At 41.5% G+C, this 19,712-nt stretch overlaps 3 protein-coding genes across 4 annotated transcripts; 1 reads left to right on the forward strand and 2 right to left on the reverse strand.

Moving 5' to 3' along the window:
• Positions 1–596: 596 nt before the first annotated feature.
• Positions 597–5,434, reverse strand: LOC146308964 (serine protease 1-like). The gene is made up of 4 exons (XM_084744097.1): positions 5,247–5,434; positions 3,535–3,803; positions 1,778–1,920; positions 597–1,085 (listed from the first exon to the last, which is right to left on the reverse strand). The coding sequence occupies exons 1-4, from the start codon at positions 5,432–5,434 to the stop codon at positions 801–803; spliced, it is 885 nt and encodes a 294-aa protein (XP_084600223.1). The 3' UTR covers positions 597–800.
• Positions 5,435–10,523: 5,089 nt separating this feature from the next.
• On the reverse strand, positions 10,524–13,597 carry LOC146308965 (heat shock 70 kDa protein 1-like). 2 transcript variants are annotated; one of them, XM_084743568.1, is made up of 3 exons: positions 13,463–13,596; positions 13,206–13,378; positions 10,524–12,656 (listed from the first exon to the last, which is right to left on the reverse strand). In XM_084743568.1, the coding sequence occupies exon 3, from the start codon at positions 12,635–12,637 to the stop codon at positions 10,718–10,720; it is 1,920 nt and encodes a 639-aa protein (XP_084599694.1). In that variant the 5' UTR covers positions 12,638–12,656; positions 13,206–13,378; positions 13,463–13,596; the 3' UTR covers positions 10,524–10,717. The 2 variants fall into 2 exon arrangements, with proteins under 2 accessions (XP_084599694.1, XP_084599693.1); XM_084743567.1 differs by having other exon boundaries at positions 13,206–13,597.
• A 1,405-nt stretch (positions 13,598–15,002) lies between these two features.
• On the forward strand, positions 15,003–17,779 carry LOC146308966 (heat shock 70 kDa protein 1). The gene is made up of 2 exons (XM_084743569.1): positions 15,003–15,098; positions 15,647–17,779. Exon 2 carries the CDS (start codon positions 15,666–15,668, stop codon positions 17,583–17,585), a length of 1,920 nt encoding a protein of 639 aa, XP_084599695.1. The 5' UTR covers positions 15,003–15,098; positions 15,647–15,665; the 3' UTR covers positions 17,586–17,779.
• Positions 17,780–19,712: the final 1,933 nt, after the last annotated feature.

Raw genomic sequence — 19,712 nt, forward strand, 5'->3', positions numbered from 1 at the left:
ATTTAACATTAATAAAAAACACACTTATGTATCATATATTCCATTTCTACCAACTGATCCCTGTATGTTAGACACCGGACCTTTAAAAAGTAAATCACAGTTGCAGGTGCCCAGTACAAGGTGAAGGCATTACAGGAAGTAATTAATGAGTAGATTAAAGAGGTAATTAAGTCAGGTCGCACTTTATTTCACAGTAAAAAAAGATGCAACAAGCTGTACTTTCTATCAAATTAGACAAAAACTTGAAATAACATGTCCTTCATTATTATTATTGGAGGGTAATTATGGACACATTCCAACAGAAGTGCACTGTAAACTAAAGTGAAATCACATATCTGCTACTGCTCCATTTAAAAACAATATGTGAACTAAGTAAAGGCCAAAATTCAAGAGGTAGAGGAATATTTTGTTTATGGCTGCACAGACTTATTGTAATACTGTGGGCAGATACAGAGCATGTCGTCATCAGCACTTCAGCCACATCGCAGGCGAAAGTTCATCAACTTTTTAAACTCATCATCAGTGCAAATGTTGAATATTTGTTCTTAAAAATAAAGAAAATTCAAATCCAGAGATAAAAGAAAGTTTTGAAAGAAAGAAAGAAAGTTTAACATTTGAACAAAAACTCATTATTGTCTGAATATCTGATCAGTTTCAGGCCAAAATCTGTTGAGTTTAGTGCACTGGAAATATTTCACTCCAAGAACAGATTTTGTTGCTTGTGTTAAAGACAAATGAATCTAAACATGAGACAGTGAAGCAGTGACTTTACACAGGTACATTAATCATCATTAAATGTCCTATGAGAGGACAAAGAGAGAGAAGAGGACAGGTAAGATGGACAGCAGCAGAGGAACTGAGAAGAGAACCAGGTGAGCGGCTCCGGAGGTTGAACCGTCGCCCCCGAAGGTGATGAAGCCCGGCTGGTTTCTGCTGATGTGGCTGTTGATCCAGGTCTGATACTGGGACACTCGGGTGTAGACTCCCGGGAAGTCGGCCTCAGCACAGCCTCTTCCAAAACTCACCACTCCACCCTGGACCCACCGAGAGCTGCTTTTACTCACCAGCGGGCCGCCTGAATCCCCCTGCACAGACCAAACATGTCAGTTATATCACCAGCAAACAGTAACTAAGTACATTTACTCGAGTACTGCACTGAGGTACAGGTTTTAGGTGCTTGTCAGGGTTGAACATTAACTAGAACCTCTGTGGCCACAGTTCCACAAACATTCTCCTCCTGCACCTTTTAATCCAACATTCTGCAAATGTCTCAGTTCAGTGAAGAAGCACCAAAATCTGACTTTGGTCATTCTAATGAAAACTCCTATGAGCCATTTACATTTCAAAATGGCTGCAAATTTTACAGATGGCTGCAATGTCAGCCATTTTTACTGTAGAGTTACAGAAAAACAGTCACCTTTAATTCAAAAGGAGCTGTGATGCATATTAATTTAAAAACTAATCGCTGTGTCGACCCTTCACTGAACTGGACGATCACTAACTAATCTAACTGATTATGACATGGACTTATTTCATCACTGCAGGTCAGATGATCACTGTCAGTGTGTTTTTGCATCAGTGTGGAGAAAAGAAAATTATAGACAGTCTGTAACTTTAGTTTTAGCCACATCTGACTCGGCTGATAAAGTGAACAGAAAGTACAAAACGGTCGAATAACACCGTTAGATTACGCATGACATAAAGTTAGCAGCAGCAGTGCTGACATCATCATCATCAACATACGTCAACAATTCAATCAATCGATCAATCAGCTCACCTGGCAGGAGTCCTTTCCTCCTTCGTCCAGACCGGCACAGATCATGTTGTCTGTGATTTGACCGCCGTAGGCAGTGTTACACTGACTGTTGGACACGATGGGGACACTCACCTCCTGCAGCCTCTGAGGGAAAGGAAGGGAAACTGAAGAAGAAGAGGGATGTTAATGATGAGTCTGTGGTTTTCTTTTGTCAGTAGTGTGTCTGTCACAGTCGGTGAGACATTCGTATGTTTAATACAAATATATTCGCTCAAAGCTTGTAGCTGCTGAGAGGAATTTATCTGCTTATAACTGTTAAAAATGACAAAGTTGACACAAGTTGAGATGTTGTGACTGTTCTTTAGAGAAAACAGGCGGATTGTGAGGCCGATCTGTCCTGTCATCAAGGAAATGCAGCTATAGTTACAGCTAAAAAACTTCATATTTTTAATATGATGAGCTGCCAAGGCATGACATGACATCAAGCCAAAGTTCTCCAAAGGCAGCAATAGACAGAAGACAACACAGCGTCCAGTGCCTGACCAAAGTCAGGTGTCAGGCTCTGAAACGTCAAATATGGGACTCTATGGAGTGTCAGTTGATAAATCATCTCCTGAACCAGAGAGGACAATCAACAACCTCATCAATTCTCTGGTCATGAGGATCATCACAAAGGCCCCTCGGAAATCGATGAAGTTCGTTCGTACAGCAGATATCAGCGTCTGTCAAACAAGGTGCTGGATGAGATAAAACTCCCTCGCTCTGCTGTTCAAAAAATCAGGAATAAGATGAAAAAGCTCAACAAAGCCATCATTAAAGATCTTCGCCTCCAGAACAGCTACTGAAGGCTACAATGGCATCAAACAATCCATCTTTTGACGCTGCTGTTGTGACACATCTGAAAATCCATCTGGACGCCCTCCTCAATCCCCCAAAGAAGTCCGCAGCTACCAGATTCTTTTCAGCAGCGGGAAAAGCTGTAACCATGCCCTTCAGGTGGTGCATCATGGGCAACTGCAATGATTAAATCACCATCTACTGCCCCCTGCTTCTTTTAAGATCTTGAAGCACACCGCACTCATCTTGAAGGAACAATTTAATCTGCTAACAAACCGTCGCCACACCTTCCATCTCACCTGACTTACTGTATTCGTAGGTCAAATGAGGTGGAGCGTCATGGTGGCAAAGAGCCTACAAAACTTTTCTTCCCTCAAGATGAATGTCATCAATATACTTTTCTCACACTGGGCATTTTGTGTTCCATGTTGGTGCGTCTAAAAGCCAAGCGAGTCAAACTGTCCACTGTGAAAGACGTCTGGCCGCGCGGCAGCTCAGTGTTTTGGCTTCACACAGGAACGGTCAGGTTCGGACTCCCAGCCTCGATCTACGCTGCGTGAAGCTTCTACACTCCACCGTGTTGGCGTGGGTGCTCCGGTTTCCTCCCACATTTCAAATCATAACATTCATTAATAAATAAAAAAAATAATAATAATAATGTTTCTTGTATGTTGTGTTATAAATGGTTATAAAAAGAAATGTTGCGTCTGGATGTGTCTCATTTTCAGCTCAATATGACAAAATGAGTTTCACAATAGAAGAGGTATATTTTGTCTGATGGAATTAACCAGAAATAATTATTTATTTCTTTTACAAAAGGCTTCATTATAGCCTGCATTTAGTTTATGATTAAACTTTTATCAATCATTTCTCATTCACACAAGAATTTTATCGACCTATGGTTCACTGCAAAAAGGTGCGTTTAAATTGTAAACGCTCACCTCCACTTTGGATGGCTCCCCATCCGGTGACCCACGTGGTGGTCCCGGCGTTGAAGACGCTGCCGTCCGCCGCCAGGCACACCGGCCTGATGTAGTCTGTGAAGTCAACGGACGAGGACAGCTGCATCAGGGCTATGTCGTTGTTGTTCGGGCTGTTGTCATAGTCCGGATGTATGATGATCTGGGACACTGAGCGGGCCTTTTCATTAGGATTCAGGGACTGCTGGGTTTCACGACCGAGATAAACGGTGAGACCGAACGTGGAGGTGCTGAGAATCAGAAAAGACAACTTTAGAATTTAGTTTTACTGGATGTCATTTAGGGTAACATCATCAGAGTGACATCATTTGTTAATAAAATGAGGATCAGGTGAAGCACAGGTGACTGAGTGTCATTTTAAAAATCTGTTCTGCAGATAAGGCGGACTTTAAGCAACATATTTTTCATTTCATTTTTACTTTTTAAATAAAAAAATGACTCAAAATGGTTACTTGATTATGAAAATAGGTGCAGATTAATTTAATAATTGATTAAATTGGTTGTAGCACCAAGTGTTTCAGGTTCCTTGTTTGGTTTATTAGTTTGTCCAGCTGTTCCTTGCTTTGTTGTGCTCACTTTATCGATTGGCTGATTGATTGATTTAAAGACAAGAAATTATTAAATTTCCACCCTTTTTTTCCACTACAGGCCAAGAAGATAGTAATTTATCATTCTTTGGGCCTTTTCTTAGGCTGATCTAAAGTGCAAGTGTAAAGCAAGAGGCGCAGTGAATTTAATTTATTCAAGGTGTGTCCAAATCCACCTTTGTCAGCTTGCATCAGGTGTGCAGGGGAATTTTGTCCCGCCCCTTGAGCCAGTAGCGCACAGCGGGACACACCGATCATCTGCACCCAAGTGACAGGAGGAAACAGAGACAGACCTCCTGGTTTGAGAAGTGAAAGCAGGAGAGCGTAGAAAATATGGAGACAGCAGGACGTCTCCAAAGCAGCTTCATGTTTAAAAAGTTTGTTTCACATTAAAAGCTGCAAACACATGAACTGTAAAAGTCATGCAGATATTTAACTGCTTATGTTTTATACTGAAACACCTTAAAATTGTGTTGCATTTTTATAATTCATTATTATCATCATTATTATGTCGCTCCACTGGCTGAAGCTCCTGAAGAAGGGGCTGATGGGCAGGAGCGAGGTAGAGGAGAGACTGATGTTGGACTGAGGTGCAGCTTCAACCGTGCACAAAATTACACACAGGTTATCCGCCAGCATCAGGCTCTGACAGACGCACACGTAGCGTTTTCTCCCCGGGGTCAGACTGGTCTCTCAGACATAACCATTGTTTTTCTGGATCCCAGTGAACACACAGACACAAACACTCCAGCTGCTCCAGCTGTGACTGATCTGTTAAAGACGATCTGACGGATGTGATCCCACATTTTGCAGATTTACTGAGATTTATTGGGCTTTATGATTATAATACTAATTCATTATTCCTTATTAGTGGACACAGACTCTGGAGAAACATTGTTAAACCACTAAAATCATTTTAAAATGAATATTTTTGGGGGGGTATATAACTGTGTAACACACAGGATAATGTACAGTGAGCAGTTATTGTGAAATAATATCAGTGATGATGTCAGTGTGGTTTTCTGACACGCCCTCTCTGTGTTCTCAGGCCGATGTTCGGAGTCATGTGACAGGATCTGAGCTCACCTGCGGAAACAGTGGGCAGCAGTCAGGACCCACTGGTTGTTGATCAGGGAGCCTCCACAGAAATGTCCCCCGCTGTTGTGCAGACTGGCCTGCCAGGGCCACGCCCCCGCAGAGGCGCTCTCGCCTCCTACGATCCTAGTGTTGAGTGGAGCGATGCCACAAACTGGAGGGACACAGTCAGAATTCATGTAGCAGGATGGTGATGATTTTGCTGCTCTGTTCATCTGTGTGTGTGTGTGTCATGTGTCATAGTGTGACTGTTTCTGAGCTGGCAGCATGAGCACAGATCTCATTATATGAAACTGAGCTTTCCTTCAGAAGGGGGCGTGGCCTTGATTCGAGCTGGATGACATATTGGTAGTCTGCTGTATTTTTAGAAAGTACCGCTCCCTGAGCAGAGACCGATAATGTCCTCCCAACGTTCCCAGTCCTTGGGGAAAGTTCCTGCGGTGGAAACGCAGCTTTAGGACTTTAGGCCGAAACGCACTGAAGGCGCCTGACACTCACGTTTTGAGGTTCTACACAGCAGAACGTGCACTGAAAACATCTTGACCCACGTCAAACTGCCTTGACACTCGCACTCTGAACTTTTTTCAATTTTGCAGCGTCAGTTAGTTAACCATTTAATTTCCATCAAACGTTTTCTGATCAAATATGACACTGATTGATTATTTTAATACATTTTCAAACCTGGAATCAGAGTCTGAGGTGAGTCTCAGGGTTATGACTCTGTGGTTTTATTTTATTATTTTTCTTTTCTGTTGTTATAGTAGTATAATGCATGATTTTCTTGCAGATATCTGACGTGTTAGAATACAGTAACAGAAGTTACAGTGGTTTGGTTTCTCTGCTGTTTTTTGCAGTTAAAATTCTCCAAAATAAAACACGCGACTTCTGTGGAAACACAAGAAGCATTTCACTGCCTGGAGCTCCAGAAGCGTCTCCAACAGCAGTTTCCAAACTTTTTTCTAAATCAACTATTGAATTAAGCAGTGATTTTGATTATTGATTAATCATTTCGTGTCATTTTTTAAAAGAAAAAAAAGTCCAAATTCTTCTTAAATGTGATTATCTACTGGTTTCTTTCTTCTGAATATCTTTGAGTTGTGGACAAAACAAGACATTTGAGGACGTCATCTTTTCATCGTCTGACATTTTATGGCACAAACAACCGATTAATCAATAATGTATCAATCAATAATGTATTAATGTAAACTAACTAATCAATTATTGTTGAGTTAATTTGTACAAATCTTATTTATGTTTTTACAATATTGTTTACAAACATTCATGCCAATAAAACATGCTGAAATGAAAAACTAAAATGAATTAAAGGCTGTTTTGAAGAAGAGAAATGAATGAATGACGGTATGAGAGGATGACTCACCGTCTGACTGCCCGTTGCTTCCTGTGGGAGACACACACAGAAGGACACACTTAGTTAATTATAGGAAACTGACCGCTTGTCTGTTGAAACTCTGTTGTTATAAAAGGTTTTGTTTCGTTTCGTCACTGAGTAAACATTTCAGATTAGCAGTTTGCAAAAACTGAACCAACCGGCTGTTTGTGTATTCATCAGAGAACGTTGTGGGTGAGTTTGGCATTTGTGGAATGAGGTTTCAATGAAAACATGTTGGCTGACGACAGAAATTATATCACAGAGAACATGTGATGAGGTCAATGGGATTAATCACATTCCTTCTGGAAGTTGTCATCTTTTGTTCAAAAGAGTTGAGAAGCCAAGATGCATCTCCAACTGTGCAAAAAGTAACAATCTAACAGCAGCAGTTCCTGTGGGGTCAGTATGACCGCCTGATTTATATAGAAAAAAATACATTTAAAATGAAAATACAGATGCTTTTACTAAAAGTCAGGTAGCAGCAGCATTGATTTTTTCAATTCAACAGTGTTTGAACCCAAATATGTTAACAAAACTCAAAAAAATTAAGCCAATCGGTTGCCACATTTTTTGTGAGCTGTTCAACTCTCACACTCGTCGATTACAGTTAAATTAAAATGACTGATTAAGTTAAGTCTAATATTTTCAGTTAATGCAATTTCACCCCCAAATTCACGGCAACTTTTCAACAGATGTTTTATTTTTGACCCAACTCAAACATTTCAGTTCTGAGAACGTTCTACAAACTAATAATGTTTTATTGTTTGTTGTATTTTAAAAACAACTGAAGTGAATAATGGTTAATAATTTAATATCTTCAGTTTTTAAGCATCTAAAAACGATTTTCTGGGGGGTTTTCAAAAACTCAAAGATCCAAGTTCATCTAAAGAAGAAATGTCAATTATCTTAACAAAAGATTAAAAGTTGGCAAAACTTTAGTTTGTTTCAAAAACAGTTTGAGTTTGATTCAAAACTCTGAAATCTAGTGAAGGCAACTTTTTTTTTTTTTTTTTTAGTTATTAGACTTCAGGATCCTGTGGAATATTATTATTTTATTCTGGATTTGAGTATTTATTCATTTTCATTTAGAATATTCACTTTGTTTTGTTGTAATTCTTTGAGAAAACTCAGTTAATTAGGATTTATAATAAAATAATTGTCCGACTGGTTTGTTACAGGCTGTTAAAGTTCAGTTCTGTGTGACACTCAACACAGCGAGACTCAAACTTGCTCTTCTGGATTTTCATGTAGGGGGAAATATTTTTTAGATGCGATTCAGTCAGATCCTCTCTCACCTCAAGTCACCTGTCGGAATAGGTGTCGTTTTCTGATTTACAATTCAGACTTAATTTGACACAATTAAATTGATATTAAAAATGTAAACCAGTTTGTTCCTCTGCTCTGTTATAAGCAGTTATAACAGACTGTCCAGACTGGAGTATCTGAATTTGCTTTAAGTTGATAATTACACAGAAATAGAAGAGTCAAACTATTCTATTCACATTTCTCTTCATGATAAAGATAAAACGAGATGATGAACACTGGTTTTCTATATAATAAGAGCGCTCACCTGTTAAAGCCCCGAGCAGGACGCCGCACACCAACAGTTTGACCTCCATGCTGTGATCCTGTGAACTGTCTTGGAATGACTAGACGGGTTTTAGCAGCCCGGAGCAGGAGGGTGTGACCGCCTGCACTAAAACCTGCCCTCCTGACAGGTGCGTTCTGCTGCTGCCATGATCCATCGATGGCAACACCCCACATACCACATAACAGCCTCCTTCACAAACAAAACCACATGTGAAAGGCTCCCACAGGGCCGGAAACACACTTTCTGTGGCCCTGAGCGGCGCACTGACCAGAAACTGTGGCCTGAGGCGCCCGGAGCCGATATTACCTGTGAGTCTGAGCCAAAACTGTGGCCGCTCCGACCGTCTGCTTCTGGGGATCAAAAGACAGGGACGTGCTTTATTTTACAGTAAGCTAACAAGACGTATCAAACTGTATTTTGTATTAAATTAAACAAAAACTAGAAAAAATGGTTTGTTATTAGACAGTAAACAGACATAAATACAGAGGTGGCAAAGGTAAACTGTTACTCTTACATTTCGTGTTGTTTTCATTTCATCTTTTTTGTTTTGTTATGTTTTCACGTTGTTTTTTTTCATGTTAAGTCTTGTTTACATTGTTTTTGTCTTATTATGTCTTTTACGTTACTTTCATCTTGTTACGTATTTTATGTAATTTTTGTTTTTTTACATCTTTCATGTCATTTTCATCTTGTTGCGTCTTTTGTTTAGTTACATCTTTGATGTTTTTGTCTTCATCTGTCTTCTGAGCAGGTTTTTAGAAGAATACTTAGTACTTTTAGTATTTTTCTGGCACCAGTACTTTCATTTGTAATTGAGTAATATTTTCATAAAGTAACAGTTTTTGTACTTGAGTACAGATTTTCATCCCTCTCTCCACCTCTGGTGACCTGTGATGTCAGGGGTTCAGTCTGTAAAACAGATGTTATTCATTAATCATTATGGCATTATAACAGATGAACAGGCAGGATTTTTCCAGTTTAAGCAGGACGTCTCTTCTTCAGAGGAGATAAAGGTTGAAAAACATGCAGCCAGAGGGAGTCAGAGGAGAATCTGTGGCCGGGGGGGGAGACAGACACACAGACAGACAGGTAAAACACTCAGACACACCCATCTTCTGATAAGATCACGTCTGTCAACATGTTCATGTTCCAACCAGTGACTGTAAATAAAGATGGACGCTGCGTCTCCACTTCCTCTTGCTGGAGTCCAAATATCCCAAATATGAGCATCAAGAGTCTGTGCAATGGTGACTGTGACCAAAAAAAATTAAATTAAATTAAAATTAAATCATTAGATATCTAATCATAACCAAACAGATCAGAAAAACGAACGCTTGAAAAAACACCAGCGTGACAAAAATGACCTAAAACGACAGAAACCATCTTTGTTAAACGTTTATTTGATGTCGTTTGATGTCCCGTCTCTCAGCACTGAGAGGCAAAGAAAAAAATACTGACCACCTGATGCTTCTTTTTGTTGTAAACTGGTCACCATTCACTTCCACTGTCTGGGAGACTCTGCTTTCCTGTGAACTTCAGTCAGCATGAAGGTGAGGAGAAAATGACTGAATCTTCATTTCTGAGTGAACTATCTCCTTAAGAGTTTTGTTTTGTGTTTTGTATTTGTGTTGGTTTGATTTTGTTTGTGTTTGTTTGATTTTGTTTGTGTTGGTTTGAAGTGTGTGTGTGTGTGTGTGTGTGTGTGTGTGTAAGCATATAGGGCAATTTATGTGTTTGTTTCTTATTTATTTGTTCTTTTTGTTTTTTGTTGTTGGGTTTTGCAGTGACTGCTGCCTGCAGCGCACTGATGATCCACCAGAGGGCAGAAGACATGACTCAGATTGATACATCAGTTATTTCAGGAGAGTATTGATCATATTGATGTTGAAGTCTCAGAAACTTATTTACCAAATGGCTTTAAAATCACAGTGAAGTCACAGTAAACCTCATCCCTTCTACTGGCTGAGTTCTGTTTAATGCTCATCATTTAGCTTTTATTTTGTGATGTGAACAAGCAATGAATGTTTAAATTACATTATAAATTAATTTAGTTTGAAAAAACACCTCACATAAATGTATAATATGAAAAAGATTGTGTATCCAGCAGGAAACTCTTACACTGAAGTTCTCTTGCTTCTCTTCATGTCGCTGCGCTGTTTGTTTGTAGAATACTGATATCTGGTTTCACTTTATATGAAGCTCTGATGAATCAATATTTTAAAATGCATCTCCAACTCAACTGATCAGAACGAATACAGGCAAGATTAAACCAAAAGACGTACAAAAATTCATTTACCAGTGATTTTTATTGCAAAGTCCAGCAGTGCAACAATGTAAAACCATGTGAACAGGTCAGTTCTCTAAAGATCTTCATTGTTAAGATTACACATCATAGATAGAAGGACAAATACATACATGACGAGGTATAAAAGTGCATATTAAACAGTTTTTGTGATCACAGAGTCCATATTAAGGGCCACTTTAGTCCACCTCCTCGATGGTGGGCCCCTGAGATCCGGCTCCTGCCTGCCCCCTGCAGCCGCCTGCAGGCATTCCTCCCTGATACAACTTGCTGATGACGGGGTTACACACTTTCTCCAGCTCTTTCTGTCTGTGTTGGTACTCGTCTTTATCAGCCAGCTGGTTGTTCTCCAGCCAGCCGATGGTCTCGTCACACTTCTCAATCAGCTTCTTCTGCTCCTCCTCACTAATTTTGCCCTTTAGGTTCTCATCCTGCACGCTGCTCTTCATGTTGAAGGCGTAGGACTCCAGGGAGTTCTTGGCAGCGATTCTGTCCCTCTGAAGGTCGTCCTCAGCTTTGTATTTGTCGGCGTCCTGCACCATCCTCTCGATCTCCTCTTTGCTCAGTCGCCCCTTATCGTTGGTGATGGTGATCTTGTTCTCTTTGCCGGTGCTTTTGTCCACCGCGGACACGTTCAAAATGCCGTTGGCGTCCACGTCGAACGTGACCTCGATCTGCGGGACCCCTCGTGGGGCAGGTGGGATTCCTGTCAACTCAAACTTGCCCAGCAGGTTGTTGTCCTTGGTCATGGCTCTCTCCCCTTCGTAGACCTGGATGAGGACCCCGGGCTGGTTGTCAGAGTAGGTGGAGAACACCTGGGTTTGTTTAGTGGGGATGGTGGTGTTGCGTTTGATCAGGGACGTCATCACCCCTCCGGCCGTCTCGATACCCAGGGACAGAGGGGCCACGTCCAGCAGCAGCAGGTCCTGAACGTTGCCCGAGGTGTCGCCTGTGAGAATGGCGGCCTGGACGGCGGCACCGTACGCCACCGCCTCGTCTGGGTTGATGCTCTTGTTCAGCTCACGCCCGTTGAAGAAGTCTTGCAGGAGTTTCTGGATTTTGGGGATGCGGGTGGAGCCTCCGACCAGGACGATGTCGTGGATCTGTGCCTTGTCCATTTTGGCGTCCCTCAGGGCCTTCTCCACCGGCTCCAGCGTTCCCCTGAACAGGTCGGAGCACAGCTCCTCAAAGCGAGCCCTGGTGACGGAGGTGTAGAAGTCGACGCCCTCAAACAGAGAGTCGATCTCGATGCTGGCCTGGGAGCTGGAGGACAGCGTCCTCTTGGCCCTCTCACAAGCTGTGCGCAGCCTCCTCAATGCTCTCTTGTTCTGGCTGATGTCCTTCTTGTGTTTCCTCTTGAATTCTTCCACAAAGTGGTTGACCATGCGGTTGTCAAAGTCCTCTCCACCCAGGTGAGTGTCTCCGGCCGTGGCTTTGACCTCAAAGATGCCGTCTTCGATGGTCAGGATGGACACGTCGAAGGTGCCTCCCCCCAGGTCAAAGATCAGGACGTTACGTTCTCCTGACTTGCTTTTGTCCAGACCGTACGCGATGGCGGCCGCCGTGGGCTCGTTGATGATCCTCAGGACATTCAGTCCCGCGATGACGCCTGCGTCTTTAGTCGCCTGTCGCTGGGAGTCGTTGAAGTACGCTGGGACTGTGATGACTGCGTTGGACACCTGCTGGCCGAGGTAGGCCTCAGCAATCTCCTTCATCTTCACCAGGACCATGGAGGAAATCTCCTCAGGGTAGAAGGACTTGTCCTCCCCTTTGTACTCCACCGTAATTTTGGGCTTCCCTCCATCTCCGACCACCTTGAAGGGCCAGTGCTTCATGTCAGCCTGCACCACCGGATCCTCCAACTTCCTTCCGATCAGTCTCTTGGCATCAAACACCGTGTTGCTGGGGTTCATGGCCACCTGGTTCTTGGCCGCGTCCCCGATGAGCCTCTCGGTGTCAGTGAACGCCACATAGCTGGGGGTCGTCCTGTTGCCCTGGTCGTTGGCGATGATTTCTACTTTTCCGTGCTGGCAAACCCCCACACAGGAGTAGGTGGTGCCCAGGTCGATGCCGATCGCTACACCTTTAGCTGCACACATTTTCACTGAAGATGGTCGTCTGTGGAACAGTTCAACAACGTTTTAGAAACAAGTTGAAGAACGTAAACATCAGGACTTTACTACACATGTACACTGACTCACAGCAGCAACATTTCACCGCCTGCACTTACATTTATCATCACTAGTTTACTTTCAGACTGTTAACTTTTAGTCAAACTGGGCAAAAACACAACAGATCTGATGAAAAATAAATATATTCAATATATTCATTGTTTGCATTCTTGCATGTACTTACAGTCAGACTATTCATCAGTAAACTTAAAGTGGGTTCAGGATTAATTCACTTGGAATTTGCTGTTTTGGAACAACTCATTTTGCACTGAGTATAGCTTATAACTACTTTAAGTATTTGCAGTTTTTTAATATACTTTTTAAAAGTACTGTAATATACAATAATGTACACTTCTTGTAGTAAAGGTACACTCGAATACAACTTAAAAGATTTTACTATTATTACAATTATAAAACACATAAATGACTTAACCAGATATAAAAGCATTGAAGTGTGTAAAGTAGTTTTGAGATCAGTAATGAGGGTTGTACTCACAGCTCAGTGTTGACTGATGAAGAGGAGGAGGAGGACGATGTTCTTCTTCTGCGCTCTGATCTCTGTCTGTCTGTCTCCACTCTGCCACCAGCCGCTTTATATCTGACGACTGTCAGCAGGAACACGCTCCTCTTTTCTAGACGTTTCACACACGAACACCATCAAGTAAGCGCCTACGGCAGATACAACTTCCTGTTCAGGATTTCAAAATAATACGTTTTCTAATTAACATTCTGTGTAAGTAACAGCCAACTCACACGCGCCCGTCTTGTTTTGAAGGCAAGGTAATCTTATTTCCGGTATTTTCGTGTGTCAGAATCTTCTGGAGAACTGGAGCAAAAACCAGAAACTTCAACATGTCGTCAGAGTGAGAAACTGAAAGATAAAACAAACAGACTTTTATTCTGGAATATTTATTTTAGTTCGTTAAACTTTTCTGAGCTCGGCTGGTTTGATCTTTTTTAATAATGAGTATGAGGCTGTTTGAATTATGTTTTTAAAATTATTTTTTTTATTTAAATCCATCTTCTTTTCAGTTTAGTTTCTAGAATATATGCATACTCGTTTCAGTTTTGTTTTTATGGTTTGAAAACGTGTCATTTCAGTTGAGTTTTCATCAGTTTCAGCATCAGTTTTAGTTTTGATTTTTTTTTTATTATCAGTATAATATGGGGGTATTTGTAACTGGTAAAATGTAATAAGTTCAGAACACAAAACTTTGTGCAATTGTGTCAGTCATGTAGAAATCCCAGTTTTTATCTTGTTTTTATTTGTAATTTACTCTTTTGAATTTCCCCAAGGATCAATAAGGTTCAGTTAGGTTTGAGGTAGGCTCAATACGGTTTATCCAATCACTTATCTTAAAATAAAGAAATTAATCCAAACAGCCTTAAACTCATTATTAAAAGGCACATTGTTTTGAGATGAAAACTCAAACTTGTAAATTTTGAGGGATAAGAAAAGTTTTTTCAGCTGAGATACATTACTTTTCTGCTTTAGATAAACTTGAATCTTTGAGTTTTAGAAAGTAAAATAAATAATGTATATTTCAAAATCTGGTCACAGTAAGTTGTGAACCGTATTTGTCATTATCATGATTGAAAATTAAATTGTTTTCATTAAAAATATTAAAGTATTGATCATTAGTGACTTTAATTTCAAAGACTGAATAATCTTTCAAAAACTATTGGTGGGGATTTCTAAAACTAAAAACTCCTGTTTGTCTCTAGAAGAAGATTATCACATGAATATTTGTAGTATTTGGTAAAACTTTTTCAAAACGTAAGATTTTGAGTTTTAAACTCAAAACTCTTTTGCAGGAAGTTGCCTTTAAATTTTGAGTTTTCTCAACTCGTTTTTGCAGTGAAGGTGAATGTTTGAACCTGTGAGTGAAAACAAAAACTCAAACTGTGAATCACTCCAACAGACACCGTCTGAAAGTTTCTCATTGTTGCTCCAGATGTTCAGAAAGTTCTGGCGCAGACCAGAGACTTCGTTGTATTGCGTCATCACGCCGAAGCGTGACTGTCGCTAGGCAGCCATGCTACAAATAAGCCAAACCGTTAAATCAAAACTCAGAAAGAATTACCGAAAATACCGGAAATAAGATTATCTTGCCTTCAAAATAAGACGGGCGCGTGTGAGTTGGCTGTTACTTACACAGAATGTTAATTAGAAAACGTATTATTTTGAAATCCTGAACAGGAAGTTGTATCTGCCGTAGGCGCTGACTTGATGGTGTTCGTGTGTGAAACGTCTAGAAAAGAGGAGCGTGTTCCTGCTGACAGTCGTCAGATATAAAACGGCTGGTGGCAGAGTGGAGACAGACAGACAGAGATCAGAGCGCAGAAGAAGAACATCGTCCTCCTCCTCTTCATCAGTCAACACTGAGCTGTGAGTACAACCCTCATTACTGATCTCAAAACTACTTTACACACTTCAATGCTTTTATATCTGGTTAAGTCGTTTATGTGTTTTATAATTGTAATAATAGTAAAATCTTTTAAGTTGTATTTGAGTGTACCTTTACTACAAGAAGTGTACATTATTGTATATTACAGTACTTTTAAAAAGTATATTAAAAAACTGCAAATACTTAAAGTAGTTATAAGCTATACTCAGTGCAAAATGAGTTGTTCCAAAACAGCAAATTCCAAGTGAATTAATCCTGAACCCACTTTAAGTTTACTGATGAATAGTCTGACTGTAAGTACATGCAAGAATACAAACAATGAATATATTAATATATTTATTTTTCATCAGATCTGTTGTGTTTTTGCCCAGTTTGACTAAAAGTTAACAGTCTGAAAGTAAACTAGTGATGATAAATGTAAGTGCAGGCGGTGAAATGTTTCTGCTGTGAGTCAGTGTACATGTGTAGCAAAGTCCTGATGTTCACGTTCTTCAACTTGTTTCTAAAACGTTGTTGAACTGTTCCACAGACGACCATCTTCAGTGAAAATGTGTGCAGCTAAAGGTGTAGCGATCGGCATCGACCTGGGCACCACCTACTCCTGTGTGGGGGTTTTCCAGCACGGAAAAGTAGAAATCATCGCCAACGACCAGGGCAACAGGACGACCCCCAGCTATGTGGCGTTCACTGACACCGAGAGGCTCATCGGGGACGCGGCCAAGAACCAGGTGGCCATGAACCCCAGCAACACGGTGTTTGATGCCAAGAGACTGATCGGAAGGAAGTTGGAGGATCCGGTGGTGCAGGCTGACATGAAGCACTGGCCCTTCAAGGTGGTCGGAGATGGAGGGAAGCCCAAAATTACGGTGGAGTACAAAGGGGAGGACAAGTCCTTCTACCCTGAGGAGATTTCCTCCATGGTCCTGGTGAAGATGAAGGAGATTGCTGAGGCCTACCTCGGCCAGCAGGTGTCCAACGCAGTCATCACAGTCCCAGCGTACTTCAACGACTCCCAGCGACAGGCGACTAAAGACGCAGGCGTCATCGCGGGACTGAATGTCCTGAGGATCATCAACGAGCCCACGGCGGCCGCCATCGCGTACGGTCTGGACAAAAGCAAGTCAGGAGAACGTAACGTCCTGATCTTTGACCTGGGGGGAGGCACCTTCGACGTGTCCATCCTGACCATCGAAGACGGCATCTTTGAGGTCAAAGCCACGGCCGGAGACACTCACTTGGGTGGAGAGGACTTTGACAACCGCATGGTCAACCACTTTGTGGAAGAATTCAAGAGGAAACACAAGAAGGACATCAGCCAGAACAAGAGAGCATTGAGGAGGCTGCGCACAGCTTGTGAGAGGGCCAAGAGGACGCTGTCCTCCAGCTCCCAGGCCAGCATCGAGATCGACTCTCTGTTTGAGGGCGTCGACTTCTACACCTCCGTCACCAGGGCTCGCTTTGAGGAGCTGTGCTCCGACCTGTTCAGGGGAACGCTGGAGCCGGTGGAGAAGGCCCTGAGGGACGCCAAAATGGACAAGGCACAGATCCACGACATCGTCCTGGTCGGAGGCTCCACCCGCATCCCCAAAATCCAGAAACTCCTGCAAGACTTCTTCAACGGGCGTGAGCTGAACAAGAGCATCAACCCAGACGAGGCGGTGGCGTACGGTGCCGCCGTCCAGGCCGCCATTCTCACAGGCGATACCTCGGGCAACGTTCAGGACCTGCTGCTGCTGGACGTGGCCCCTCTGTCCCTGGGTATCGAGACGGCCGGAGGAGTGATGACGTCCCTGATCAAACGCAACACCACCATCCCCACTAAACAAACCCAGGTGTTCTCCACCTACTCTGACAACCAGCCCGGGGTCCTCATCCAGGTCTACGAAGGGGAGAGAGCCATGACCAAGGACAACAACCTGCTGGGCAAGTTTGAGTTGACAGGAATCCCACCTGCCCCACGAGGGGTCCCGCAGATCGAGGTCACGTTCGACGTGGACGCCAACGGCATTTTGAACGTGTCCGCGGTGGACAAAAGCACCGGCAAAGAGAACAAGATCACCATCACCAACGATAAGGGGCGACTGAGCAAAGAGGAGATCGAGAGGATGGTGCAGGACGCCGACAAATACAAAGCTGAGGACGACCTTCAGAGGGACAGAATCGCTGCCAAGAACTCCCTGGAGTCCTACGCCTTCAACATGAAGAGCAGCGTGCAGGATGAGAACCTAAAGGGCAAAATTAGTGAGGAGGAGCAGAAGAAGCTGATTGAGAAGTGTGACGAGACCATCGGCTGGCTGGAGAACAACCAGCTGGCTGATAAAGACGAGTACCAACACAGACAGAAAGAGCTGGAGAAAGTGTGTAACCCCGTCATCAGCAAGTTGTATCAGGGAGGAATGCCTGCAGGCGGCTGCAGGGGGCAGGCAGGAGCCGGATCTCAGGGGCCCACCATCGAGGAGGTGGACTAAAGTGGCCCTTAATATGGACTCTGTGATCACAAAAACTGTTTAATATGCACTTTTATACCTCGTCATGTATGTATTTGTCCTTCTATCTATGATGTGTAATCTTAACAATGAAGATCTTTAGAGAACTGACCTGTTCACATGGTTTTACATTGTTGCACTGCTGGACTTTGCAATAAAAATCACTGGTAAATGAATTTTTGTACGTCTTTTGGTTTAATCTTGCCTGTATTCGTTCTGATCAGTTGAGTTGGAGATGCATTTTAAAATATCGATTCATCAGAGCTTCATATAAAGTGAAACCAGATATCAGTATTCTACAAACAAACAGCGCAGCGACATGAAGAGAAGCAAGAGAACTTCAGTGTAAGAGTTTCCTGCTGGATACACAATCTTTTTCATATTATACATTTATGTGAGGTGTTTTTTCAAACTAAATTAATTAATAATGTAATTTAAACATTCATTGCTTGTGCACATCACAAAATAAAAGCTAAATGATGAGCATTAAACAGAACTCAGCCAGTAGAAGGGATGGGGTTAACTGTGACTTCACTGTGATTTTAAAGCCATTTGGTAAATAAGTTTCTGAGACTCCAACATCAATATGATCAATACTCTCCTGAAATAACTGATGTATCAATCTGAGTCATGTCTTCTGCCCTCTGGTGGTTCATCAGTGCGCTGCAGGCAGCAGTCACTGCAAAACCCAACAACAAAAAACAAAAAGAACAAATAAATAAGAAACAAACACATAAATTGCCCTATATGCTTACACACACACACACACACACACACACACACACACACACACACACACACACCACAATGTGAAATAAAAAGCTTCCTGTTTGAAAAAGAAAGAAGTGCCAATTTTCTAAAATCAATGAACAATATTTGTTTTTGTCTATAAGACAGAAAGTATTGTCATTAATGAATTTCCATAAATGCCCAACATATAACATATGATACAACCAAAATGTTTGTATATTATTTCACAAAAAGTAATCAAATCCTGTGTTTAATTAAGTCCATCAGGTTCAACTGATGAACCCAACACGCCTCCTTTCTTCTAAATTCTGAACATCTTGACCTGTTAGTGTGGATGCATGTGTTTGACTGTCAGAAATACGGCAGTGCAGAACACAGAAATACACTAGATGTCACCATTTCATGAAATATAGACTTTTAATGTCTATATTTAAGTTTTATTGTTGTCAGCCAGTATATTGAATATACAGTCTAAACCTCTGACAGTTTAACTTTGGCAGATTATATTAAATCTATTTATTTCATGGAAGAATATAGACTCTTAAAACTACAACTATGAAACTGTATGTTTGTGTTATGTATGTTTTATCTTTATTGTTTTTTTTTTTTTTATTATTTCTAGTTCTGTGTTTTATTACTTACTTGTGTTTCTGTTACTTTCTTACTGTTCTTACTTCCACGTTTTTCACACGATTGTACTTTGATTGTATAACCGGTGTGACAATCAGCATCTTGACTCTTGAATCTTTAATGTCTATTTTCTGGGTTTGGTTTATGAAACTGTGCTATCTCCAACTCTCATTTTATTTTTGTCACCTGCATGTGTTTGTGAAGATGGGATCACTGAATTTACTGTGACAGTAACCATCAGAAGGAGTAACTGAACACAGACGGGACTCAGCTCTCACTCCAGGATGATTTTATCCAGCTTGTGTTTAGATGTTGTGTAATTTCTCACAGTGCCAAACTTCACTTGATTCCAGAAACCTTTTAAAACAGGTAGCTAGAAAAATGCCTCACTTATTTTTTTTACAGAAAGTGAAAAGTTTATTTTATTTTATTTAAGAAGAGACAGTGCATATTAATTAACCTGAGCACCTAAGCAGTGATACTGAATTTGCAGCATGCAGGCCAGATTTTGCAATTATTGATGATTAAATATTGATTTTCCACTGTTTCATAGATTTGATTCTTAAGATATATGATGCCCCTTGTCCATCCAGGCTCAGGCTTGTGATAGTGTTTATACCCTTTCTATAACACCAATTTCATATCTTTCCTGGAGCTAAAAGTATTTTTGGACACGTCCAAAAGATGTGGCTGCACTGTCTCCAGCACTGCCCTTGTTACCAGGCTAGT

Source organism: Lutjanus erythropterus, chromosome 19 (genome assembly GCF_056507025.1).
Source record: "Lutjanus erythropterus isolate fLutEry1 chromosome 19, fLutEry1.hap2, whole genome shotgun sequence".
Taxonomy (NCBI): Eukaryota; Metazoa; Chordata; class Actinopteri; order Lutjaniformes; family Lutjanidae; genus Lutjanus; species Lutjanus erythropterus.